This window comes from Podarcis vaucheri (assembly GCF_965113315.1).
Source record: "Podarcis vaucheri genome assembly, chromosome: 1".
Lineage (NCBI taxonomy): Eukaryota > Metazoa > Chordata > Lepidosauria > Squamata > Lacertidae > Podarcis > Podarcis vaucheri.
The window spans coordinates 50,274,433-50,300,301 of record NC_138759.1 but is presented as its reverse complement, the minus strand read 5'-3'; the positions used below and the strand labels follow the sequence as shown (position 1 = coordinate 50,300,301).

The window sequence follows — 25,869 nt, the reverse complement described above, 5'->3', positions numbered from 1 at the left end:
CTGCTAGGTTAGTTGTTCTGCAATACTTCTCCAGTGTTACCACATTATTGCTTTCTAGAGGGGCTGCAGCACAGCAAAAGCAGGACAACAAACTAACTAACCTCCAAAAACATTTGTGGTATAAAAAGTTATGGGACATATACTTTTTGGAAAGGAAACTTCTACCAGTGCAAACCATGCTGAAAGCTGTTATGAGCAATTATCAGCATAAATACAGAATAAAAAGTACAAGCAAATGTTATCATCTGACCACTGTAACCAGATGAAAACAGTAGCAGGATTCTAATAACACTTGTAATTTAGCAAATAACATGGACAACAGAGAGATATAAAATATGGATTATGAAATAATATGCATTTGAAAAAATTGACAATTGGACCCATGGAGAAGAGGGTGGGAACTCTGGAGATTCAGAGAAATCTCTAAATATGGATATGTATTTTGTATTGTTATAATTCTACACTTGTAAAATCAAATAAATTATTGGGGGGGGGGGAGAGTACAAGCAAATGAGCCTAACTTCCAACAGGGTGAAGACTGCTGCTTTAATCCTCTCTCCTCTGAACAGGAGAACACAAAAACGGCTTGCATTATAAAAAATTGCCATAGATTATTTAAAAACATATATTATTATTGCATGGAAATGATTTCCCCTCCAGAGGCTGGGCGGCGCTGTGCAAACGACACTTCCTGGCGGCGACGCGGCTTCAGGCCCCCGGATGGCGGAGCTGAGCTCCTTTCGGGGAGAGGAAAGGCTCCCGTCCGCTTCTCCTCCTCCCGGAAGCGCCTGCGAGAAGGTGCCGGTGATTACCAGGCCGCGGTGACCGGGGCGGCCTCAGATTCGGGCAGGCGCCGCTTTGCTCCCGCTCCCTCTTCGCGTCATGGCGGAGCGCGGCGCCGGCTCTTCGGAGCACTTGGAGCGGCTGCACGAGATCTTCCGCGGCTTGCACGGGGAGCTGCGGGGAGCCCCCGAGAGACTGCGCGGGAGCTCGGCCGTTGGTACGTAGCAGCGGGGCCCGAGCGAGCCGGGGGGGGGGGGAACGGGGCGAGCCGCGCGCGGACCCTTCCGCCACCCCGTCCCGCTCCCGACAAGCCCGGATCCTGCAGCGCTGCCGTCCGGCTAGGCGTCGGTTGCTGCAGGAAGAGGGGTTGCCGTTGAGTTTATTTTTGCTGAACCCGCCTCTGAGCAGCATCCTGACCGAGACGCAGAAACCCGGCCGCTTCTCTTCGCAGGGAGCCCGAAGTGACCCCGGGGGAAACTTCCTCGCTGGTTTTTGCGTGTCAGGAGGCTGTCAAAGGAGGAGGACCCGTAATAAGCATAATAATAATAATCATAGGTGACCCCGCCCTGGCTTCGAAGCGATTCTAAGCGTGGTTGGAATGCGGAAGGAAGGCGAAGTTCAGCGTGGAATTTAATGCAGTTTAAAAAAGAAACCTGGTGCTCAGAAAAGAACCAGAGAGATCACAGTCCCAGAAGGTTGCCTCCTACCGGCCCGATCCTAGACATTTCCCAGTGGAGTTCAAATAGCTATTTTAAACAGAATGCTTATAAACGTCACATTTTGCTCTAGCATAATAATAATAATAATAATAATAATAATAATAATAATAATAATAATAATAATAATAATAATTTAAAAATTATTTATACCCCGCCCATCTGGCTGGGTTTCCCCAGCCACTCTGGCCAGCTCCCAACAGAACACTAAAAACAGAATAAAACTTCAAACATTAAAAACTTCCCTAAACAGGGCTGCCTTCAGATGTCTTCTAGAAGTCAGATAGTTGTTTATTTCCAGTGATCTGATGTTTGACAGTAGTTTTATACAGGGTTTTGGAGTGCCTAACTATATGCATTTTATTCCTGTAATGAAATCCAAAATAGTTAATATAAGATATTCTGGAAACATTCATGAGTAACAGCAGACATGTCTCTCTGTTGTTTGCAGATCTGGATGTGTAATCCACCCCCTTTTTAAAAGGAGACAGAAATATTGTGTGGACGAGGCCTACGCATTACAAATGTGCCCTCTATATCCTGTTGTATTACAGCTCTCGCCAGCTTCAGCCAGCATTGCCAGCTCTTGGGGATGTTGGTGGTTGTAATCCATCGTCTAGCGGACACCTTGTTGGCTGCCCCTGAATCTTCCATGTTACCTTGTTTGAAAAAGTGAGATCTAGTCACCAACCAAACTGAAAGGCTCCCTGGTTTGGTTGAGGACTAGGAGGATAACATATCCTTTGGTATTTTTTTCTAAAGCGATTTTACATTATCAGTTAATACAGTTTGACCATGAAAAATAATTTTCACTGAAACAATGAGGTAGTCAAAGGCCATCACAAAAAAATGTATACATTCCTATGTGGATTTGCACTGAGAAGTCCTTTTGGCTTTGCTGATTGTTGTGCTAATTTTTTCCATGTTTTCTGTTATGTTTTCTAGAAGAGAAGAAGAAGTTGATTCGAGAATTTGATGAAAAACAAAAAGAAGCAAATGAAACGGTAAGGCTATGAATTGTAATTTGAGGAAGAAGGCTTTTAGAACAGCTATGGCCATTCCTGGACTGGGAAGGCCTTGTCACAGTAGTTAGTGCAGAATGCTGCAGCATGATTGCTGACAGGAGTGAGGCCTTGCCAGCATATAACACCTGTGCTCATAGATTTGCCAATTTGCTACTGGGCCAAGTTCAAGGTGTTACTACTGGTATATAAAGCCCTTAACAACTTGGGAGATCTTCTTACCCCACATATGCCCACTCAATCACCTCTTCAATCAGTAGAACTGGCACTACTACAGGTGCCACATAACACTTATTCTGCATTTGTAAGAACCCTCGTGTTTAGTGTGGCACCTTCTGCAATTGGAACACGCTGCCTATTGAGATCAAGCAGGTGCATTCACTGCTGAAAGCATTCTTGTTTAGACAAACCTACCCAGATCCTTAAAAAGTTGAGGTAATTTTAATGTTTTAGTAATTTAACTTTTGTATGTTTTAATATAGGGTTGTACATTTTACTGTTTTATCCTTTGTAATCAGCTTTGAGATTTTTTACAATCAAGTGCTGTATAAATGTTATGAAATTAATAAAAAAAAGAGGTAAGGTTGCATGCTTAAAAATTGTTGACTGACTCATCTAAGCATAATAGTGAATGCTGTAACAAAGAACTATTAGATAATACTTTTAAAATTGTACCAAACAAAAAAATTCAGTATCTTTTCAGATTCTGCTATATTTTTAGAACTTTTTGTGTGCCATCCATTTTCTGATTATTGCTTTTATGTTTTTTCGATAATATTTTTAACAAAGATTTTGGTATCTGCTTTTTAAAACTTACTAAAGCTACGGGAAATGGAAGAAGAACTGAAATATGCTCCAATGTCATTCCACAATCAAATGATGGCCAAAATTCGGACTTACAGAAGAGAACTTGCCATGTTTCAGAGGAAGATGAAAAGTACAGATTTGGGAGTGGTTCCAGGAGGACATGGAGACCCAAAATTTGGAATCTACGCCACAGAAAATGAGCAGAGTGTGAGTACTAGGTATAAATTAACTATATTGATTTTGTTTATTTGTATTGGTGACAAAGCTCTTATGGTTCTTACTAAGCTTAATTCTTTCCAATATGTACAGAGGAGTTGTGATTGTATTTATTGCAACAATACAAGTTTATGGAAAAATACACAAGTTCTTCCGAAAGCGTAATTTCAGTAGTGCAAAATTAGTAGGGCTGACAATTTATTTTCTTCTTTTGATTTAAATACATTTTTTATATTGACAAACATCAATAAGTTTTTTAAGAGTCCTGATAGGAAGGCACAGTTTTTCGTAAGTGGAAGAAAAATCACTGCTTCTTGTTAGAAGGAAATTGTATATTTAAAATGTTCTTTTTCTTTCTCAACAAATTCTGGATTAGAGAGAATATAGAATATTCTATATTCCAAAAGCATCTCTGAACTATGGCTTCCAAAATCTCTGTATGCATATCAGTATTGTGGAAGGCGCATATTTGAGGCATATTGATTTCACTCAAGTACTGTCAATAAGTTTTCTGTGGTTATTATTGTAAAGAAAAAGCATTAAGCTGTTAAGACCGAACAGTCTGGTTGTTGTCAGCTGCACTGATTTGATAGAGTTACAGTTTTGACCTCTTATGTTTTTTATTTGCACATAAATATGGGACAGAACACAAATACTATTGAAAACATTTGTAGCTTACTCATCAATACTGGTACCACAACTGGATGCAACATGAAAGAATATTCAATTAATGCATAAACAACAATTAAATACTAAATTAAATTCAGCAAAATGACTACAATTAATCACAGAAAGAGGCAGGTTTCGACAAGCACCCACTTAAAGACACTTTAAAAATGCATAAGCAAGCAAACAAATTCAGCACTTAACATATTTGTAAGGAATGGGATACTTAAAATGGTGCACGTGTGATTTATACTTACACATATGGCTCCTGATCTAACACATGGATTTAATTTCAGTTTTTACAAAACATAAGATTTGCCATTTTGCATGTGCCTCTGGTAAGAATGCAATTTGTGTTGTGCTTTATTGTCCAATTCTAGTGGAGCACATCCTTCTTTCGTATGTGCAATAAAATATTCACAGATTAAATAAAAAAGGGGTATACGCATTAAATATATTTAAGATACCACATATCAAGTTGGCCATAAATACCCCTTGCTTATGTAGGAGGCTTGCGATTGTGTCCTGATTGGAGTTATGCCATATGTTATTTTAGACTTCTGTGTTACCCAGGTCAGATTTAGCAGTTAAAGCTGAAAGAGGATTGATTCTTTTTCTTTAGCGTCTGTCAGGAAAGCAACAAACTTCATTTGACAACCTCTTTTGCAATGCCAGAGGCAACACTGAGGACCTGGGGTTCTTAAAGCTTACCTGGAGGAAAGTTCTCAAAGTTCTCTGTTCTCCTTATTGTAATGGTATATCTTTTATTGGTTAGGACTAACTTATGTTTGAAAGAATAGTTCATCCCACCTGCTGCTTATTTAATTTTATTCTTGAGAAATATTACATGTGGACCATTGAGAGAGCTGGAAGGAAGCAACAGAGACAGGAATTCCTTTGCTCTCATTTCTCTTTCTTAAAGAGCCCCCCCCCCCATCCTGTCTCTCAGCAATTGTCTGCTCAGGGCAGATTACAGCTATATAAAATGCACTATTAAAATCAGTTAAAACAATTCATTTTTTGATAGCAGAGAGCAGTGTGAATACACCACTGCAAATGAGAGGTGGTTTGCCAAGAGATCATAGGGTTATCTCCTCTGCTCCCCATATTTTCCTGCAGGAGTAGGGAGTTTCTCCATGGTAGAGGTCTCCTCTTACATGTTCCAATCCCTGCCTCCTGCCAACTTGGGGAGTCTGCTTTTACTGTTATGTATATAGATTTCCACAGTCACTCTTGCTTGTTAAATGCACGGTTATAAAGCAGGAAGGGTAGATTATTGTATTTATTTACTATATTATATCCCATTTCCCCCACCCCAAGTTCAAAATAGCACACATGGCTCTTTGCCCCTGTATTTTATCCTCACAACAATCCTGTGAGGGAGTTTAGGCTGAGAGACAGTGATTGGCCCAAGATTATCCAGTGTGTTTCATGGCCAAGTGAGTATTTGAACCCTGGTCTTCCAGCTCTCTAACCAGGGCCTGAGTTGTTTAGGTGAAGGGACAGGGAGAGATGCTCAGGTATGGAAGGAATATATTCTCCTTACTTCTACATTAGGTGATGAAACTGCCACAATAGTAAGGCTTGGTTTGGTATAATTGTGATAAAAGTAACAATATATTTTAATTATTTGTTCATGAGTTGCCTGCATTTTCATCAAAGAAAAATTATTGAGACAGGAAATACCTTTTCCTGCATGAGCCACTGTTTTTTAATCTGGGAAATATGTCTCTTTGTCCATTTATTTATTTTCCCCTCAGGCATAATGCGCACGTCTTTGACAATGGTAAAAGCTTACACAAGCATGGAAATGGTCAAATGTTCTTATAAAGCAGAGATTGCCAGTCACCCATTTAGGCTGTGTCATCTCACACAGACCTTATCAGAAGGTAAAATATCTTCTCTGCCTTTTAAAAATGTGTCTTAATTGTCTCTTTTAAGACCCAGCTCCAGTCTCAGAGGGTGCTGCTGCTTCAAGGAACAGAAAGCTTGAACCGAGCCACTCAGAGCATAGAGCGTTCACACCAGATTGCTGCAGAGACAGATCAAGTTGGTACAGAGATCATTGAAGTACTTGGGGAGCAGCGGGAGCAGTTGGACCGCACCAAAGGCAGAGTGAGTGGAAAGCTGCTTTTGTTGTTTCACATGTTCAGAATAAACACATGCCAATTCAGAAGCAAGAAGCTAGGCAATTCTTTTTTAAAACACATACAGTCATACCTTGGTTCTCGAACAGAATGCGTTCCAGGAGTCCATTCAACTCCCAAAACTGTTCGAAAACCAAGGCACGGCTTCTGATTGGCTGCAGGAGCATCCTGCAGCCAATTGGAAGCTGCACAGATGTTCAGAATTTGTTTGGGAGCCAAGGCATTTGAGATCCAAGGTACGGCTGTATTGGTAAAAACTCTGTAATGAGCACGTAATTTCACATCCATCCCAAAATAAGATAAACTTCAGGGTTCCTTTTTAGATCTGCACTTTTACAAGTCTGCCCATGCATCTGATTTCCCTCAAGCCTCCTTGCTCCCCTCATGCAAGGTTTCTCTTCCTTATTTTGGGTGATTTCCCAGCTCAGCAGTTCACTTTCAGCAGCACAACCCCTGTGTTTCAGGAGAGCCTCTGATCCTTCAGGGAGACTTTGCAGGAGATGTGGGGTGGGAGGGAGAGAGATTGGTTCTGCAAACAGCCTTCTGTTGTAGCAGATGTAGGCCAGTATATCTAAAACAAGTACACACTCCGTAATTTTGTTTCTGTGCTGGCTGAATAACAGGGCTGCATGTACATACTGAGATTCTGCAGGAACCCAAGAAATGCACAAAATATTTGTGGCACTGAATCTCTGCTTACATTTTTCTAAAAGCAAGTTTTAGCCCTTATGGTTGTGAATAGATGCTTGAAATTGTGTGGCTGCGGCCTGCTGAAATCTGAGAAGCCTGCAGATTTGCTGAATAAGTTCAAGTGGTTGCTGGTGGGGCTTTGGTGTCTTCAGAGCTCATTGGCCCTCTTCGTGAGAGGAAAACCATGGCAAATTATACAAAATAAGAATTATGCAAATTTGCCCAGGTAACATAACTGTTATGGGTTGAAGAACTCACAGTATGTAAGATGTCTCTTGCGTTATACCTATTTGCATGTGCCTAAGCCCCATTGGGGATGTTCCATTTGAATTGCCGGGGCACAGAATTTCACCATTCTTAGTACAGAGTACACATAGCCATGGTTAAAAATGACTACTTTAGACATACTAGCCTGTGTGAACATGGCAGCAGTACAGATATTTAAAACAAGAGTTAATCATGCCCTTGCATTGTAAGTCTATTCTTATGATGCCACACTATGATGACTGCACCTTAAGAATAAGCATTTAAGCAAATGTGCTTCAATTTGCATGTGCTTGAGCCTCATTCTGTGTACTTAATTTGTGATGCTGACCATCAGGTGCAGGTATCCATGAGCACAAACTCAGGTTGCAACCTAATAGTAATAAATGTTGTTGTTTTTTCCTTTTTAGCTGGTGAACACGAATGAAAATTTAAGCAAAAGTCGAAAGATATTGCGCGCCATGTCAAGAAAGTAAGATGCCACTTAAATAATCAGTTGAGACTTGGATTGAATTTGGGTTTTTTTAAAATGTACTAAGTGCACCAGCAGTCTGATTCCAGTGTGGTTCAAATGCAGCCCATCACGTTTATACAGATTAGGCCAGTCCCAGTATGTTCTCCGGTGCCCAAACACTGCCTTCTCATCCTTGCATGGATCCTGAGTGTTGATGAAATAGCATTTTCTAAAAACTGTGTGGAGCAGGTACCATTTCCCTAAAAAGAATGCTGCCTTGAAGTGAAAACAAACAATTACCTGCTTTGCCAGGGTGTTCCCTGTAGGAAACATGCTTGCGAAGCAGACCCTTGCAGCCATCTGATCTAAACACCCACTCATCAGCTGGTGAGTAGTGTCTAGTCCTTCTGGATGCTGCCTTGCCCACTCTGACAGGTCAGCTTTGACAGGTGGGCAGGATCAGTCACCTGAAGTCATCATGTCATATGATTGACAGGTGGACAGGGGCACCAACCTATCAAAAGTGGTCTGTGGGGGGTGGAGGAAAATAAAGATCTCATCCACCGAACCAAAAAGATTCCTCCATCTCTGCGCTAGAGAGAGATTTCTGAGCAGTCAAAAATGAAAGCACTTAAGCAGCTCATACTGTGGTTCCTTTGAATATGCTTTTCTCTAGACTTCTTCAGTTTACAGCCTTAATCTCCCCAACCACCCAGTACATCCTAGCCCTTATATATCCCAGTTGCTAAATTGATTCTCAGTGTGAACGCAAAAGAAAGCAAGGGAATGAATGCACTCAGAAAACATTTTATTTATTTATTATTGAGCTAACTGTACAAAGGGAAACTTATCCAAGACAGTATTCCAGAAGATAGTGACTCTCAGTTGTGTTCTCTTGCTGAACTACAAGATACGTCTGTTAACAGCCACAATTAGGTGTGAAGCATGCCTATTCCTCTCTATGGTGCATATTCCAGATATTTTCAGAAGTTTCTGGCCCATTATTTGGCTAACTACACAACTGCATATAAGTACTTCATGCTTATAGGAAAGGGAGAGTGGGTGAAGGTTATGGGGAAATGTTCCTGAAAATCAAAGGATGTTTTATGATCATTTCAGGACAAACTTTTTTGGCAGAATGCTGAATGAGGAGAGAACATATTGCACAATTGCACAGAAGCAACCTGAAAGTTTGAGTGGGCACTGGATACACTGCTGCCTTGGGGTTGCCATCAGGTGATAACAAAGCAGCATGTGGTGCTACTTTCCCAGCAGTACAGCAGGGAAGAGCTGTTTGGGGTAGTATCTCATAACTTTCAGATTATGCAAGCAAGCAAAAATGCAGTATAGACTCAACTACAGTTGCAGTGAATCATGGTTTGCTGTGATATCTGAATTGAGCTTTTGTCTTGCTACAAATTTCTTTCTGTATCTTTTTTTGTGACAATATTTTCTTGAAATTGTCACCTAGCTGGATTGTCATCAGCTTTTCAAGGTGTTAACTTATTTTAATTGCTGCTTTCCTGAATGTTTACATATTAAGTCAGATATCAATACATTTATGTTATTTTAAGTTAGCTTTTTATAAGGAATCCCAGGAACTATGCCGGTTTTGGTGAACTCAGATATAAGTTCTTGCTACTCTTCCCTTTTATTATTTCTTCAACATGGGATACAATCCTATATGCACTCACCTGGGACTAAGTCCCAGACTTTCTTATGCGTAAATACACAATAGCTTTCACTGTCTAAATATGAAATGATGCTTCTGTCTCATCTAAGTGAGAATGACTTCCATGGACAACATTAAATGCAAATAAGATTTTTTGTAAACCCAAATAAATCTCATGTCTTATCTTTCCTTCTAGGGTTATGACAAACAAGCTGTTGCTCTCCGTTATCATCATTTTGGAGTTAGTCATTCTGGGAGGTGTTGTATACTACAAATTCTTCAGCTGAATCTTCTTGACACACACACAGCTGTTTTCAGGCCTTCCATCTATCTTAAGGACTGTATTACAATCATTGCCAAGGAACAGCAATGAAAGGAGTGGATTATATTTACTACAGTTGAAGGACAATACTGGTGTGTTGTCAAGTCTTAACAGCATGTTCGTTTGAGAATGCTGCAGGGCTACTGAGAGGAAATGTATCTGTAAAGAAAGACAGAGGGCAGTGAAGGGATGGTAAGTTTTTGTATAATTGCAAAGTAATAAACATTCACCTAAGCCGATGTGTTGTCTAGCTTGTAATACAGCGGTTTGGTCACGCAGTGGGAAAAGTAACTAGTCTCTCCAAAACTGGTGAACACTTCAGAATGTGGTATAGTTGGGTTTTAGCCAGTCCATTTCAGTAGATCAGCAGATCTGTACATAATGCCCATTTGAAGCATCCGTTGATCCTTGAGGGTCCTACATCCGTACTTGCTCTTCACTGTCAGATTCATCTGGTGAACTGGGTGTTGGGAGATCATCAAACATGATGTGCGCTCCTTCTCTTGTCTGCCCAAAGCATGTAGCAATCACATCTACTGCAAGGTTAACTGTTGCATTCACTGCCTCCTGTGAATCTCCAAGCAGTGGATTTACTTCTACAAGGTCCATGGCTGAAAGCAGGCCTGGGAAATTAAAGACACTGAGTTACATGGAAGACACAGAACTTAAAGCATCACTTCAGCCAAAAGGCAGGTGTGGTCTGCGCTATATGCAACGGCATATGGGTTTTGTATGAATGAATCCAAGTTTCCGGCCATGCATTGACTGAAATAAATTATTGCCGTTTTAAAAGTACTGCAGTATTTAGCATAATCTTGAATTGCCTATTCAAACTGCAGCCCCAAAGCAATGATAACTGCTAGCCAGTTTGGCCCTGTTTCTAGGTTATGTTCTTGCCAGTAGCATGCAACATTGTTATAGAGATACTGCAAATAAGTAGTTAAATGTTTTAAATGATGCTGCTACATGGATCCTTAGTGTTTTAAGAGTGCCTAACAGCTATAATTAAACTGGATGAGTCAAGTGAGAGATATTAGGTTCCCACCTCCCCTTCCTATGGAAGCTGCCAAGGTCCTGATAATGGAAGGCTGCAAGGGAGCCTCAATGAAGGCAACTTGATGATAGAGCAGCTAAAACTATTGTTCCTGTAAGCAAGCCTCGTTTCATATGGGGAGTTTGTTAGGCGTAGCTTTTAGCTGTAATAATTTTAACATTTGAATAAAGTTGGTTTTTGTCTTGTACTAACAAGGAAGTGCAATTTTGATGTCTGAAAGCGCCTGATAACTCTCTTTATCCTTACTACTGTCCATTCCAATTTATCCTTGTTAATTTCCTTAGCATGGGGTGAATTAAGGAAGAGAACCCGAGCTTCTTTCTTATTTACACTCCAACATTTTAAATAAACACTGAATACTTCTGTAACACAGCAGCCATGCAAGTGCTTACTTGTATCATGTTATCCAAAGCTGAAAGTAAAATGTGCTTGTCTGGTTCTTACCTGTGTTATGTATTTCCTCTGAAATGTACATGCCTTCACGATATGTTAATCCACCCAAGACAGGAGTCCCTGTTGCTGGAGCCAGAGTTGGGTCAAAGGCATCAATGTCAAAGCTCAGGTGGATTGGTCTTTGTCCTCTGTGAAGGAGAATCACTTTATAATATAGGTATAACCCATGTGAAATAAATCACATCATTGTAAGTGGAGACTGATCAGTAGGATATGACAAGCTGATCGTTCGCTGATATGTGAATAGGTTAAGTATTTTTTGCCTAACGCCACTTCCCAAAATGTCCATCCTCAAAGAAGTTTTACCTGCCCAGAAGGTGGTCAAATGTTCTTTCCATCACTTTGTGGATTCCCAAACGATCAATATCTCTCGTTGAAAAATACTGGATGCCATAGTTCTTCAAAATATAGCTGTTTAAAAAGAAAAAATATATAAATGTTTAAAGCTATAATGTTATGCAACATACCTCTTGCTGATGGCAGTAGGCCGAGTACGTATTTTTTTAAAAAATAAGAAAGATATCTCCCAGTTCAGATATCCTGTACTTACTGTTCAGCAGGGTCAACATCTCTGAGGCCAATATATACAATATCTGATTGTGAAAGGCAGGGCTTTAGCCAGGAAAATCCAGGAAGCAGCGGCACCTATAGAGGAATAGAAGAATTACCATAGTCCTGGATATTTAACACTAGGCTTGTTTACATGATGGTGTAGTGGTGATGTATAATGAACACCATACTCAACTGTGTCAATACATACACATTTGGACCTTGAAGCTGTTTTGGTCAATATGGGCCCAGCTGTCCTACACCTGACCTCATAGCACAGTGCTTTGCTTGCACAATTCAATTTCAAACAGCACAGGCAAAAACGGGTCACCTGACTGTGATTGTGGTACTTTGTGTTTGATAAGTGGGTGGCATTAACCACCTGTCTTTAGCCACAAGTTGGCATACATGGTTCTCTCTCCATTCTGATCTCACAACTCCATGAGTTGGGCAAGTCACCTTCTCTCCTTCTAACCTAAGGTCACCCAGTGAGTTTCACGGCTGAGCTGAGCATTGAACCCTGACTGCCTGTATCTTAGTCCAGAAGAACAAAAAGTATCTAGCAGTTGAAAGGGAGTTATTGCGACTGCAATATGCTGTTTTCTAAACGGGGGCTGCAAGTGAGGAAATAGTAGCACATCTTTCATGCTAAAATCATGTCCAGCATAGGGCAGGGTCTGGTGTTCCCAGCTAGGTTCTATGCAGACATCAATAATAATTGAACTACCTGTCTCCTTCTGGGGGTTATTTCTATAATGTTCTGGATTTAAAATTAAATTGCTCAAGATTGTAGGGTAAGTTAAAATGGGCTTTAATGCCTGCCTTACAAACATGGTACAAAACAGATTGCATAAAATCTATTTTATAGCTGTCCAGCATAATCCCCACTTACTTTATCTTGAAGTTCTCTTAAAAGGAATGAGACTGGCTGTCCATGGAGATTTCCTGATGGGGTTGTGAGTGGAGTGTTAATGTCAGCATGTGCATCAACCCAGATCACACATAGGTGTGGGTACTGCCTTGAGTGACCACTGATTGACCCAAGCGCTAAACTGCAAAAATAAAAATAAAAAATCAGATTCAGATTTTTATCAGTCCAGTTTACTTCAAAAGTTTCTTGTATTAATTTAAGTTTGGGTTAATACACTGAGAAAATTGTGAGTTTTACAAAGGCATTTGACAGCTGTACAGTATGTGTGATAATTATATAACCTGGTTCCTGATATGCTAAAAAATGCGAAATCCACAATAAATTCTACCTAAGGGTTTTTGGCGTTCTTTTTGCAGCTGTTGGAGGTTGCCTTTCTGGCAAAGCTAAAGCAGTTTACCTGTGCCTCATATCTGGTTCTTACAGACTGATAGATACCTTGCTGTGCCTCCTCTGAGAACAATAAATAAAACAAGTTCATTTACTAAATGAACTTAGTGTGTGTGTGTGTGTGTGTGTGTGTGTGTGTGTGTGTTGTGTGTGTGTACATACAGTCACATCCTTTTATAAACAGTACCCATTACTTCATAAGAATATAAGGACAGCTTTGCTGGATCAGACCAGATGCCTTTGGGAAAGCTCACAACCAGCAGATGAAGACAATAGCGCCCCCCCCCCACTATTGTTCTCCAGCAACTGGTATGGTAGAGGGATAGCTCTAGAGCAGAGTTTCCAAAACTTGGGTTTCCAGCTGTTCTTGGACTACTATTCCCATCATCCCTGACCACTCAGCATGCTAGATGAGATAATGGGAGTTACTACTCCAAAAATAGCTGAAAACTCAAGTTTTGGGAAACCCTGCTCTAGAGGATCACAAGGCTGCAAATAAGAGACCTCCAGCGTTGGGCTTCCTCAGAGAGCTGTGCAATATCCTGTGGCCCCAGAGATGCTCTCACAGAGGACCGAAGATGATTCATATTTGCCACCGGGGGACAATAATTTAACACTTGACTGTGGCCTGTCACTTTCAATCAGTCAACAGGAATTTGAACTAACGAATCCAGTTGAGGAGTGAACTTTACCCAAAGCTTTTTGAGGCTTATTTCATTCACGAGACTATCTTCCTCACGGATCCCTCCCAACTCACCTGTGATCTCCTCCAATGGTTACACAGCTATGACCAGCGGCAACAGCTCCATTCACCGTGTCTGCCAGAACTTGGCTAGCTGATCCCACGGAGCGTGGATTTATGATTAGGTTGTTATAGAGATCATCGTTGGGCACCTGGGTGAAATTTAAATCTCCAAGATCATACACCTGGCAACCTGGGGGGAAAGAAGAAAAGAAGAAAGCACGTAATTGCACTTGCCCAGTCCAGTGACAGGAAATACTGGTGGTTAGTATTAACTTGGTTAATGGAGGTAGGTAAACAGAGAGCTGGACCATAAAGAAGGCTGATCGCCGAAGAATTGATGCTTTTGAATTATGGTGCTGGAGGAGACTCTTGAGAGTCCCATGGACTGCAAGAAGATCAAACCTCTCCATTCTGAAGGAAATCAGCCCTGAGTGCTCACTGGAAGGACAGATCGTGAAGCTGAGGCTCCAATACTTTGGCCACCTCATGAGAAGAGAAGACTTCCTGGAAAAGACCCTGATGTTGGGAAAGATGGAGGGCACAAGGAGAAGGGGACGACAGAGGACGAGATGGTTGGCTAGTGTCTTCAAAGCTACAAACATGAGTCTGACCAAACTGCGGGAGGCAGTGGAAGACAGAAGTGCCTGGCATGCTCTGGTCCATGGGGTCACGAAGAGTCGGACACGACTAAACGACTAAACAACAACAACAAAACAGCTGCTTTGCAACCATGTCGCTCGTTATTCAAGGATCCCATAGGACAGGCTTCCTCAGACTCAACCCTCCAGATGTTTTGAGACTATAATTCCCATCATCCCTGACCACTGGTCCTGCTAGCTAGGGATCATGGGAGTTGTAGGCCAAAAACATCTGGAGGGCCGAGTTTGAGGAAGCCTGCCACAGGACTTGGGTAATAACCCCACCTTCATATTTGTAAGAGAAGAGTAGACATGTTGACCGATGTCTGGATTTTCACTGCACTCAAACACTTTATTCAGAAGCATGGGCAGAGCAAGTTTGTGCTAATGTAATTTGCTGCTGGTGCCCAGACTTTGTGGGCAGATGTGTCACTGTGTTCAACAACAGGGCCTGCCCCTGAATGGCTTTGCCACCATCCCATAGGTCACACCCATGGCTGCTGCATTAGAAATACAGTCAGTCTGTGCATTCCCCTGAACCAGTCTCTGCTTCAGCTCCTACACACACCCTCTCCTTTGGTTAAGGTAATTGGACCTCAGCAGTCCAGGACTTGCAATACCACTCCTCTGTTTCATCATTCCCTGATGAATGTCATCTTCCCTCGGACTTCGGGAAACCCTAAGCCTTTGCTATTTATAGGCCTAATATCTATATGGTGTGAAGTTTTTGCAAGCCCCTGCTCCCATTCTATGGCTGCCTACACGTTTGAATAAGGAGTGACATAATATCGCTGTTTCTATCTTGATTCCTGCCCCCCCCTACAAACCTAAGATTTAATCAGATGGGAGTATAGTCATTTATAGGAAACCTAGGATAGCTCAGTCAGGAGAGCATGAGACTCTTGATCTCAGGGTCATGGGTTCAAGCCCCACATTGGGTCAAAGATCACTGCATTGCAGAGGGTTGGACTAGATGACCCCTGTGGTCCCTTCCAGCTCTACAGTTCTATGAAAGCTTTACTATAGTAGAAAAACAGATTAAAGACATATTAAAGTGAAATTTAAATGTTAACTGAATCCCCCTAAACTAACTTTACAGTTCTTGTTTTAGTGTGTTACTTTATACTGGAAAATTGGATCAATATTAAAAATATTCCTTATATACACATCATTTTTTTACACTGAGCTCTCCATGATCTCGCATCCAGAGTGCTGACCAGATCCGCACTTCTTTAGCTTCAGTAAAGCTATAGCTTCCGGTGTTCTTGGATTAGCCATAAATTAAGTATTTTCAGTTAACAAGACCCACCTCCCCAAAATGATGGGGTAATCCATGAAGTACATTTAGTGTGATTATTACATAAGTGCAAAGGGAATAACAGCACAGACACACAAAACACAGTTAAAGATTAACAAAATGAAGACTGGTAGCCAAACCCACAGTGCCCATATTTTTGGCACTGTGCTCTCTTTATCTCAAACGGATGATCAGCCAGATAAAACCCACATCATTTGGCAATACGATGCATTCAAAGTCAGTCTACAAACTTCAAACCTACAAAGTTGCATCACAACCTGATGCAATGGCAGTGTACTAGGTCATCATGTGCAGATAGTGTTACTGTCCTGAAGCCTTGAGACGGTCATCTGACACCAGGCCTGCCTCTTCTATAGGTTGGCTGCACAAGGAGTTTCTGGCAAGGAGCCAGGAGAAAGAGAAAGTGTAATTATGAAGCCATTTATATTCAGCTAGTTTCACTGACTTTATCTCTTTAAGGGTTTTTTTCCCTCCCTCCTGCTTTTTGTTTGGAGCTCTCCCCTGAACAAGACCAAATAAATGGAAAACCAGGGAAACGCCCATGTTCCCATGATCAGCATTTATCTATCCTATGAAATCTGAGCTTTGTCCTGAGCAGAAATTATACAGATGTGTCAATACTGTATGCCGATTGCTCAAAAAAGGGGGGAATTGGCACTTGCTTTAATATTTGATTTAATCAATACTGCAGGGTGTGTAGCAGGGGCTCCAGCTATAGGGGGCAGAAGAGGCTTCAGCCCCCTCAATATTTCTAGGGTGCTGCCGTCCCCCAGCACCTCTGGCGAGTGCAGGAGGTGTGGAGAGCAATGGAGGGCAATCTTCACACTCCCCATCACAAATGGGACACCTCAAAGGGACACCAATGTGTCCTGGCCAGGGTGGGGAGTGCTGCACATGTGACGTCATGCATGCTCAATGCCCCCTCCTCCAAATTTTGGGACCAGCTCTGCACGTCTGGTGTGTAGGTGATCTCAATTGTATGTGAACCTTATAGCTTCACTTGCTTCCAAATTATGAAATCTGGTTAAAGCAAAACTGAACTGGCCTGTGCTCGACAGCTATGTAAATTAGGTTTTCAAGCCAATTTAAGCAAAGGAAAAATTCCTAGCTCTGCAGAGACACCAATGGGTGTATTGCACGTTATGTAACAGACTCTGACGTTTATGTATGTCAACAGAAATGTTACAAAAGAAAACTCCAGTGTGGCCCTGATAAGTTGATTCATTGGCAAGCATGACAACAATGTGACAGAGGCTCAATAGGAACAGGAAGTTGAGATGACACTATAGAAAGCAATTGTCCCTTTTTCTATGTTTTTGTGTACGTACTCTATTCATCTTGCTTTGCCACTTCATCATAAGTTGGGAGTGAGTCACAACTGCTCTTCCATTCTTTTGAATGGATCTAATTTTCATTTGTGAGATACGTAACAATACCTTGTGGCTCTGGAATTTGTAACTGCAAGGTTTGCTCTAACATAACCAAGCTGAAAAGATTAGTTAGTGAATCATGTGACAGAATTAACCTTGTTTCCTAACAAGAAGCAGAGGTTAAATCTGCACTTGTCTGGGTTGCAAGGATTGCTCAAGAGAAGCATACTTTCATCAGTTGATGACATCATGTTTACCATACTTCACAAGTCACAGCCACTTTTTCAAGCTGTACTTCTCTAAACTACTGAGAAAGAGCTTTCAGTTATGAAACTACGTCTGTACTTCTGTATCAGAAGGAGGAAAGCTGTACCAATCTACAGCAAAGGCAAAGTATCTAAAGGTGCTACAGGAATTTTTATTTTTTAGTTACCAAATGCACTTGGAGCCACTGCTCTTCATTTTTCAGCAGCTTTATAACAAAGCTTCTTTTTGTTCACCCCCCCCCTCAAAGAACAGATAAACAGAATCAATCTCTTCTGAAAGGAGTGGAAGAATACACATGACAAATTTGGTAAATTTTGAAGCACATATGTGTTTTCCAATGCACTTTTGGATGTTCCAAATCCACCCCAGATTAAGGTTACCAGATTTTTTTCAAAGAATCTGGGGACACTTTTTTATTTTTGAAAAGAGAAAAAAAGTTATTTTTAAAAAATATTAAGAAGTAATATCTTCTCTTCTGCGGTCTCCTGTCATGCGGCCTTCCTCTGGGCCCCGGCCTGCTCTCTTGGAGTGCTAGCCGCCATGGAGTAGGCTCAGGTCGGGCCTGGGCTCGGCCACATGTCCTTGCCCTCCCAGTGCCCTCCTACCTCTCCTGCTCAGCGGCAGCTGCAGCGGCAGCAGTGCGGCAAGGTTGGGGCTCCCCTCTTTTTTCTCCCTCCTTTCTCTCTCTCTTCCTTCTCCTCCTCTTCTACTCCTTCTCCCTACGTCAGCTCCAGGGTTTTCCTGGCCCCGGAGTGCCAGTGGGCAGTCGGCCAGGTGGCTGGGCACTCTTGCGCCTGGCTCGATTTGGGTCACATGGAGGGGTGTCAGCAGTTCCCCCAGTTGACACACTGGGTGACCCTGGTTCCCCCTTGGCAGTGGCAGTGCCAGCAGCAGTCTCAGCAGCCTGGAGCCAACGTGGTAGCACAGTTGGCTCTGGCGGGCTTCAGAAGCAGCTCGCTGCCATGGCGCCCGCCATTTTGCCTCGCTGAAAGTCCTCATATGAAGTGTCTTGTGCCGTTGAACGAATCACACAACATTCATTCCCTACTAATAAATCTACCACACTTAAAATATAAATCCGGGGACATTAAATGAAATCCGGGGACATTCTGGGAACGGATTTTGTCCGGGGACAGATTTGTAAATCTGGGGACTGTCTCCAGGAAATGGGGACATCGGGTAACCATACCCCAAATACCAACAGTAGAATGCAAACAGGGCCAATGCATAGCTCAATTGCAAGTCCTAACTCATAGCTATCTAAAGCAGTGGCAGGCAGTTGCCTAATGCATAGACTACTTTTTGCATACAGTCGTACCTTGGAAGTCAATCAGAATCTGTTCCGGAAGTCTGTTCAACTTCCAAAACATTCGAAAACCAAAGCGCGGCTTCTGATTGGCTGCAGGAAGCTTCTCGGAAGCCACAGAAGCTCCGTCAGATGTTTGGCTTCCAAAAATAATTCTCAAACTGGAACAGTGACTTTTGGGTTTGTGGCATTTGAGAGCCAAAACATTTGAGAACTAAGCTGTTCGAAAACCAAGGTATGACTGTATTTGCAAGGAACACAAGTTGGTCTAAACATTTTCCCTTGTGCTTTGATCTTCTTGCTCAGAAAGAAGCTGTAGTTGCACCTTTCATACAACATCAAAACCCTTTTCCCTCACCATATTACAGCTGGAGAGGACTCCAAGGGCAAATTAAATTTGGCTCCAGACTGAGGATACTCCACTCCTGCTTTCAGGGCACTTTTGGAACACAACTAAAAGGGTACTGTACCACAATGGATTTTAGCTGTGCAGTGTTACTTCAATGCCCTCTCCTTTCCTTGCATGCTCCCCGCCCCCCTGCTAAATTTGCTCTGGGGAATTCTCCTACCCTCTGCAGCAGATTTAGGGTGTATGTGGGGAGAGGAGAGGGGAGGGAAGTGACTCTAGCACAACAGCTTTTAGCTACACAGCATAACTATTTAGTTTAATACCACCCATGGAGTTTTGTAGCAGATTTTGAACAGCCGATGGATCTGCATAGTTAGTTGCCTAATCTATATGGTGGTACCTTGGTTTATGAACGTAATCCGTTCCGGAAGTCCGTTCTTAAACCAAAGCATTCTTAAACTAAGGCATGCTTTCCCATAGCAGCAGGGGACTCATTTTACAAATGGAACACACTCAACAGGAAGTGGAACATGTTCATATTCCAAGGCAAAGTTCACAAACCAAAACACCTACTTCTGGGTTTGCAGCGTTCTTAATCCAAGTTGTTCATAAACTAAGCTGTTCTTGAACCAAGGTACTACTGTATATGCTTTGACAATCATTTGAAGTATTTCACAATTCACACTGTATGTTTTTTGAAACTCACAATATGAAAAAACTGTACACTGTTTGTGAGGATGAGTCAAATGGCTATAACAAACACTTCCAGATCAGACAATTAACATTAAGATCAGTTCAGATGGCAAATGTTTCAATATGTTCAATGTTTCAGGAAGCTGAGATGCCTGATCAATCAACTTTTTTCATTCCTGATATAATAGCACAAATCCAATTTTTGTGTGAATTGCAGGTAGGGTACCTGTAAGATGGTGACTAATGCTGAGTCACAGAAAAATAACTACACTGATTTAAAAGGGTTTGGCTAAAATGACAGCTGTGCTGCCAATTACATAACTTTCTGGAAATCAGGCACTGCCAGTAGAAGAGACTCATAAGGGACATTAGCACATACCTCTCATTCATCCATTCATTCACCAAAACCACAAAAGGAATATGCTAAGACTTAGCATCGAAAGAAGTCCAACTCAACACAGTGAATTCAAGTTATTGGATGCAGAAAACTATGAGCTTTAGGCCTGGTTTTGGTAAATAAACAGCTTCAGTCACTCTGTGAGATTACTTCTGCTGGAATAGGCATGGGCAAATTGTTGATTCTCCAACACCACAAATGCAATATAAAAGTAATATTAAATCTTGATTCCTTGGCTGGTCATACCATTGAGTTGAATGAGGTAGCTGTGCCAGACAGGTTTTTTTTTTGGGGGGGGGCATGACAATGCATTGATTTGTTAAATCATTTAATTTATTATGTTGTTATATTTTTACTCTCAGGAAGAGGCACTTGTAGGATTCCCCCCCCCATTGCCAAAATTGGGTATTAAGTATCTTGTTGGGAGGGGGGACTTTTGTTGTTTGCCTCCTGAGTCGAGTGTGAATTTCATGCTCTTTATTCAGCTCATAATAGCAATGAATTAAACTTTCCCCAAAACGTCTAGCCTATATACATTGTTTACACAATGGGCCCCGCGTGATTGGCTAATTCCGGGCTGCTCCTTTAGGCCAATCAGGTCGCTGATTCACTTCCACCTGGATTGGGTGGCTCCTGCGGACCAATCAGACTGCTGCATTCTGGATCCTATTGTTCTAGGATTCAGTACATAACACCTCCCATCAAAATGTCTTAAGCCAACTGTGCCTTAGGGCAGCTTCTGCTTTTATTTGAACCCAAAATTACAAAATAAAATAAAATAAAATTATCTAAGCTGAAATAAGGACATTGCCTCTGGCTACACAAGCATTTCATTCTCTGCATACAGACAAAGAAGAAAATTCCTGAGGAGGAAAGGGAAGGTCACTCTAGGAGCCTCTTGAGTTACTTTGCCTCCTTATTGAGAAGCCCGTCAGAGGACACATGCCACCTCTTTCATATGTACATCAGGCTTCAAATTGAGAGGGCTTTCCTCTCAAAGAAAGGAGGTTTGTATTTCTGCAGAGAGTGCCAAATCTCTCCCAACAGCTAACTTTTGCATTAAAGAGACTCAATCAGTCATGGGGGTGGGGGAGAACTCACCTACCTTCTCTATGAAAAGCAATTGTTGGGGATGTAGCTTGGTGGTACACACTGAAGGTCCCCAGGCATCTCCAAGTGGGACTTGCCTGAAACCCTGGAGAGTCGCTATGTGGACAAACACTGAGCTGGAGCGATCAGTGGTCCGACTGGGTCTAAGGCAGCCTGCTATGTTCCTACGGGAGAGGCGGTTTCTTTCAAAATAAACCTCTTACTTACCCATGCCAGTCAGCTTCCCCACCAGCCCTGCATTTCTTATGGCTGCTGGACCGTGATCCACTCCTCTCCTTTTCTGGAGGAAGACAAAACAGGAAAGGAGCGGTGATGCTATGCGCGCCTCCGGGAAAGCGGAGAAGCGGACGCCGCTGAGTCACAGCGCCGAAAGAGAAGCGCGTGGAAATTTCCACGCTCGGGAAGCCGGCTGCCCGGTGCGCGCAGGGACACTCCCCCGCCCGCAGCTAACGTTGCTCCGACCGTCCTTCCCTTTAAAGATATACGCATCTTAAAACACCCCCCCCCCCAGCCAAAAAATATCACGGTGCGGATCTTAAGGATTCCATCCCTGCCCCAATGACCACGTGCGGTCCTCCTCCAGCATTATGGCGAAGCGTCACTCGCCCCAAGGAGGGCTTGGGCCTCACGGATCACCCCCAGGCGGGAGGGAGGATGCTGTCCTTTTAGAACGTAGTTTAGTTAAACCGCGGCCTCCCTGGTCTTAGTCCAGCACTCGAACCACTATACCAGACTGCCTTTCCTTTTCTGTCTCCCCTCCCCTTGCCCCCCCCCCCAGCTCTGTTCCTCCTACCTGCGCTCGGCTGCAATAGACTTACAGCCTTTTACCCTGAGTGAAGGCCCACCTATCCCTCTGTCTCCAACACCCAAACACCGCCTCGTCGTCGTCCCCCCGCGGTGCTCACTCACCTGTCCCCTGGAGAAAGGGGCTCCGATGAGGGCCACCGAGTGCGCCGGTCTCTTCTGGACTTGTATCGAGGAGCCCGCCTGCTGCTTGAGGAGCCGCGCGAAGCTGCTGCGAAGCGACATGACGGAGGTGATGATGTGCAAAGCACCGAGGAAGAGGAACCGGATCGCTCGCTCCTTATAAGCAGCCGGCTCCGCTAGCTGAGCAGGCGAGGCAGCGCGCACGCCCGGCCCTTTCCCCGCCCCGATGCTTCTTCGCCCGCCCCCTGGCCGCCTCCCCGGGCTGCTCTCGCCATCCGGCCAATCGCCGCGCAGCTCCGCGGAGGTGTGCCTCCGAGTGCCCTCGGGGATGCCGAGACCCCGGGGCAGAATCGTGACCAACCTGCTTTGGCTGCCTTTGGGACGCACGTCCCCCTCTCTCCACACACCCCTCCCGCACACACCTCTCTCTTCTCCTGCTGCGGGTCGCTTGCCCTTTCAGAGTTATTCCATGCACGCCATGCTCATCTACATTTCTTTTAAAAATATATTTGTACTTCCCCCCCCCACGCCCGTCCAAAGGGTCAAGCAAGACATTTCAAAGACCATTTGTGAAGCCTGGACGGTTCACACTGAATTGCATCATGTCTCAATCTTCAAGTAAAGAGGTGCGTTCGGACACCCACATCCCTTTTATATACCATCTTTTCCTTCAGGAGCTCAAGATATTGTACACGGTTCTCCACCCCCACCCCCATTTTATTCTCACAACACCCCTGTGAGGTAGGGTAAGCTGAGAGACTGTGGCTGGCCGAAGATCACCCAGTGAGCTTCATGGCTGAGTGAGGTTTCTAACCAGGCCCGAGTCCAACCCTCTAACCACTCTTATCACTGACCCTCACAAAACCATAATCCACACGGGCCTGAGGATTGGAAAAGATAGCATAGCTAGAGGGAAGAAACGCTACTACATACTCCCACACTGCAACTGTTAAACCATTTTTGCTCCATTACTATTTCCAATGCTATGGCTTGGATGTTTTAGGGGTTTCCTTTGTTCCCAGTCCTGAAATCTATTGAAGGATGTTACACAAGTGCTTGAAATCAAAATAAAGGTAAGAATTAAAGAAATGGGATACTTTAATTCCAGTTAGAAGTCGTAGGATTTCAGTGGGAGAGAAATCTATCGCCTTGCTTGAGGAACAGGGGCTATTCCTGTTTCTAAAGAGATTTCCTTTGCCTTCTTGAGTGGCACCTATTGCCGTGCAGGATCTCGAAGTCTTCCCGCCCTACAATCTGCTGCTTGGACTGCAGGCGCGGGGCATGAACCCAGTCCCTCGTCGTACGTGCGAAGCGTCGCCCCTCGCTGGTCCGCCCTGGGAGTCCCGCCTCTACCGCCCCCGCCCCCAGCGCTAGGTCCCCGAGATAGGGACGGGGCAGCCGGACTCCAGCCAGCTCTCCGATTACCAAAGCTGGCCGCCTTCCAATAAAGAGCCCGGGACCACTTCCTATCTCTCGATTGCCATCTCTGGAAACGTCCTCGAGCCAGTTCCCACCCGGCTCCTTCTCTATATATCGGCACTTTTCAAAGTTTCGCGGTCTAATCAAAGCACACTGCCTAGTTCACACACACACACACACACACACAGAGAGAGAGAGAGAGAGAAAGAGAGAGAGAGAGAGAGAGAGAGAGAGAGAGAGAGAGAGAGAGAAAAGTACCCGCCTCACAATTTTTCTCCTAGGGAAAATAACGATGAAAGGGCGCGACTGACATGGATCATCTTAAACAGGCTGCTGTGAAAAGCGCAGAAGCCGCAATTCTGCAGGGTTCCCCCCACCCCGGAACTTGGGTCTTGCCGGCTGCCACGCGCCCATTCTGACACACGCGCGCAACTTCTGAGTCACACAAAAGGGCCTGGAACCGGCAGCGCGCAGCATTCCGGCCCTGCCATTGCCCCAGTTCGGAACTCTGCCTTGCGCACTCGATGCACCCTCCTAGCTCTCCTGGGCTTAAAGGAGTGGATATCATAGAATTATAGAATTGTGGAGTTGTAAGGGATCACGAGGGTAATCAAGCCCAACCTCCTGGACCAGAACCCATGGTCCTGAGATTAAGAATCTCATCCTCTGCCAACTGTTCTATCTATCTATCCAGTTGTTTTCTCCCCTAAAAAAAATGTTTAGGGGTACTGTACTCTCCTTTTCCTGCCCACCTAGCAGTTCGAAAGCACGTCAAAGTGCAAGTAGATAAATAGGTACCGCTCCGGTGGGAAGGTAAACGGCGTTTCCATGTGCTGCTCTGGTTCTCCAGAAGTGGTTTAGTCATGCTGGCCACATGACCCAGAAGCTGTTCGCCGGCTCCCTTTGCCAATAAAGCGAGATGAGCGTCGCAACCCCGGAGTCGGCCACGACTGGACCTAATGGTCAGGGGTCCCTTTACCTTTACTCTCATTTTGCTACTCATATTGAAATACTGCCGCTCAATGAGGCCAAACTTAGATTCACAAAATGTTTAAGGGTATGCGTACCCCTGCGTACCCCCCGGAAAAACTTCTGCTCTCTCTCTATATATATAAATGTGTCACTCAAAAGTAAGTCCTACTGGTTTACTCAGCCAGGTTTACTCCCAGAAAAATGGTGTAACATTGCAGCCTCAGTATAGTTCCACAAACTTAGTTTTCTCTGGATGTTATCATACTCCTAATTCATAGGTTCCTCTGAGTTAGATTAAAAGATATGAAACTGCCTTCTATTGAGACACAACCATGCACTCTCCAAATCAGCACTAGATTCCTCACTTCATGGAAACCTACCATTCAGGACATGGAAAAACACCAATCAATCTTGTAAGTATCACGACTTGCTAGTGGATAATTCAGAGTAATTAAAACAAACCTACCGTGTAGGCTGCAGCTCAGGGTCTGGGAATCTGTCACCCTCCAGAAGCCAGCTGTTTACACACCATACATTTAATGCTTATTTAGAGCACATCTTCCCCAAAGAATCCTGAGAACTGTAGTTAGTTAAGGGTGTTGGGAATTTTGTTTAAATTGTACACTGGATATTTATTTATTTATTTATTTATTTATTTATCTATCATGTAAATTTTAAAGAACATGAATGTATTTCATGTTCTTTTTATGGTGAAGATACATCCTAGACTTGTTAAGTATATAAAACAGACAAGATAGAAATTGCAAAATAGGTGCAAAACGTCTATCACATCATAACACACATTAAAAAGTTACAATTAATAGAAAACCTGAAACAACAGAGCAATATAATGAATTTTGTAAGTCTATATGCAACTTAATATAGAAACTGATAGATGTACTAATGCAACTGCCATGGTAGTAAACTCCGAGGTTGCTGTTTGGTGTAAATAGCAAGTTTGATTCTACTCTAAACAGTGAAGGTAGCCCTTCTATTTGTTTCATCCACGGGAGAAGATTACAATGAATAATAGTGAAATCCATGTTTACCTGGAAGTACCGTAAGTCCAACTGCATTCAGTGGGTCTTACTCCCACCTAACTGTGCATATAGAATTACTGCACATAACTCCATCTTTCCAGGAATGTCTGCACGCTAGTTGTCCCACAAGAAAATACTTTAGTTTCGTCTCCAATGAGCTCCTGATTTAGTTAAGCTGGGGATGA

General features: G+C 43.3%; 2 protein-coding genes across 5 annotated transcripts; one reads left to right on the top strand and one right to left on the bottom strand.

The window, feature by feature from the left end:
* The first annotated feature begins 708 nt into the window (after window positions 1-708).
* VTI1B (vesicle transport through interaction with t-SNAREs 1B) lies at window positions 709-9,998 on the top strand. 2 transcript variants are annotated; one of them, XM_082226989.1, is made up of 6 exons: window positions 709-1,000; window positions 2,445-2,503; window positions 3,344-3,535; window positions 6,152-6,325; window positions 7,722-7,783; window positions 9,634-9,998. In XM_082226989.1, exons 1-6 carry the CDS (start codon window positions 883-885, stop codon window positions 9,722-9,724), a joined length of 696 nt encoding a protein of 231 aa, XP_082083115.1. In that variant the 5' UTR covers window positions 709-882; the 3' UTR covers window positions 9,725-9,998. The 2 variants fall into 2 exon arrangements, with proteins under 2 accessions (XP_082083115.1, XP_082083116.1); XM_082226990.1 differs by lacking the exon at window positions 709-1,000 and adding an exon at window positions 1,053-1,310.
* ARG2 (arginase 2) lies at window positions 9,946-24,087 on the bottom strand. Of its 3 annotated transcripts, none has more exons than XM_082226345.1 (9): window positions 23,940-24,087; window positions 22,236-22,341; window positions 21,534-21,606; window positions 13,891-14,068; window positions 12,708-12,867; window positions 11,817-11,911; window positions 11,573-11,677; window positions 11,258-11,394; window positions 9,946-10,382 (listed from the first exon to the last, which is right to left on the bottom strand). In XM_082226345.1, the coding sequence occupies exons 1-9, from the start codon at window positions 23,990-23,992 to the stop codon at window positions 10,177-10,179; spliced, it is 1,113 nt and encodes a 370-aa protein (XP_082082471.1). In that variant the 5' UTR covers window positions 23,993-24,087; the 3' UTR covers window positions 9,946-10,176. The 3 variants fall into 3 exon arrangements, with proteins under 3 accessions (XP_082082471.1, XP_082082472.1, XP_082082473.1); XM_082226346.1 differs by having other exon boundaries at window positions 22,236-22,338; window positions 23,940-24,072; XM_082226347.1 differs by lacking the exon at window positions 23,940-24,087 and having other exon boundaries at window positions 22,236-22,461.
* Window positions 24,088-25,869: the final 1,782 nt, after the last annotated feature.

Bases quoted from the DNA above. Each gene is read 5' to 3' on its own strand.
- VTI1B (XM_082226989.1), top strand. From the start codon at position 883: ATGGCGGAGCGCGGCGCCGGCTCTTCGGAGCACTTGGAGCGGCTGCAC. The intron at 2,504-3,343 runs GTAAGGCTATGA...AACTTACTAAAG, and splicing joins AAAAAGAAGCAAATGAAACG to CTACGGGAAATGGAAGAAGA. The intron at 3,536-6,151 runs GTGAGTACTAGG...GTCTCTTTTAAG, and splicing joins CCACAGAAAATGAGCAGAGT to ACCCAGCTCCAGTCTCAGAG.
- ARG2 (XM_082226345.1), bottom strand. From the start codon at position 23,992: ATGATCCATGTCAGTCGCGCCCTTTCATCGTTATTTTCCCTAGGAGAA. The intron at 22,342-23,939 runs GTGAGGCGGGTA...GTCGCTTCGCAG, and splicing joins TTTTCCCTAGGAGAAAAATT to CAGCTTCGCGCGGCTCCTCA. The intron at 11,912-12,707 runs GTAAGTGGGGAT...ATTCCTCTATAG, and splicing joins TAAGAGAACTTCAAGATAAA to GTGCCGCTGCTTCCTGGATT.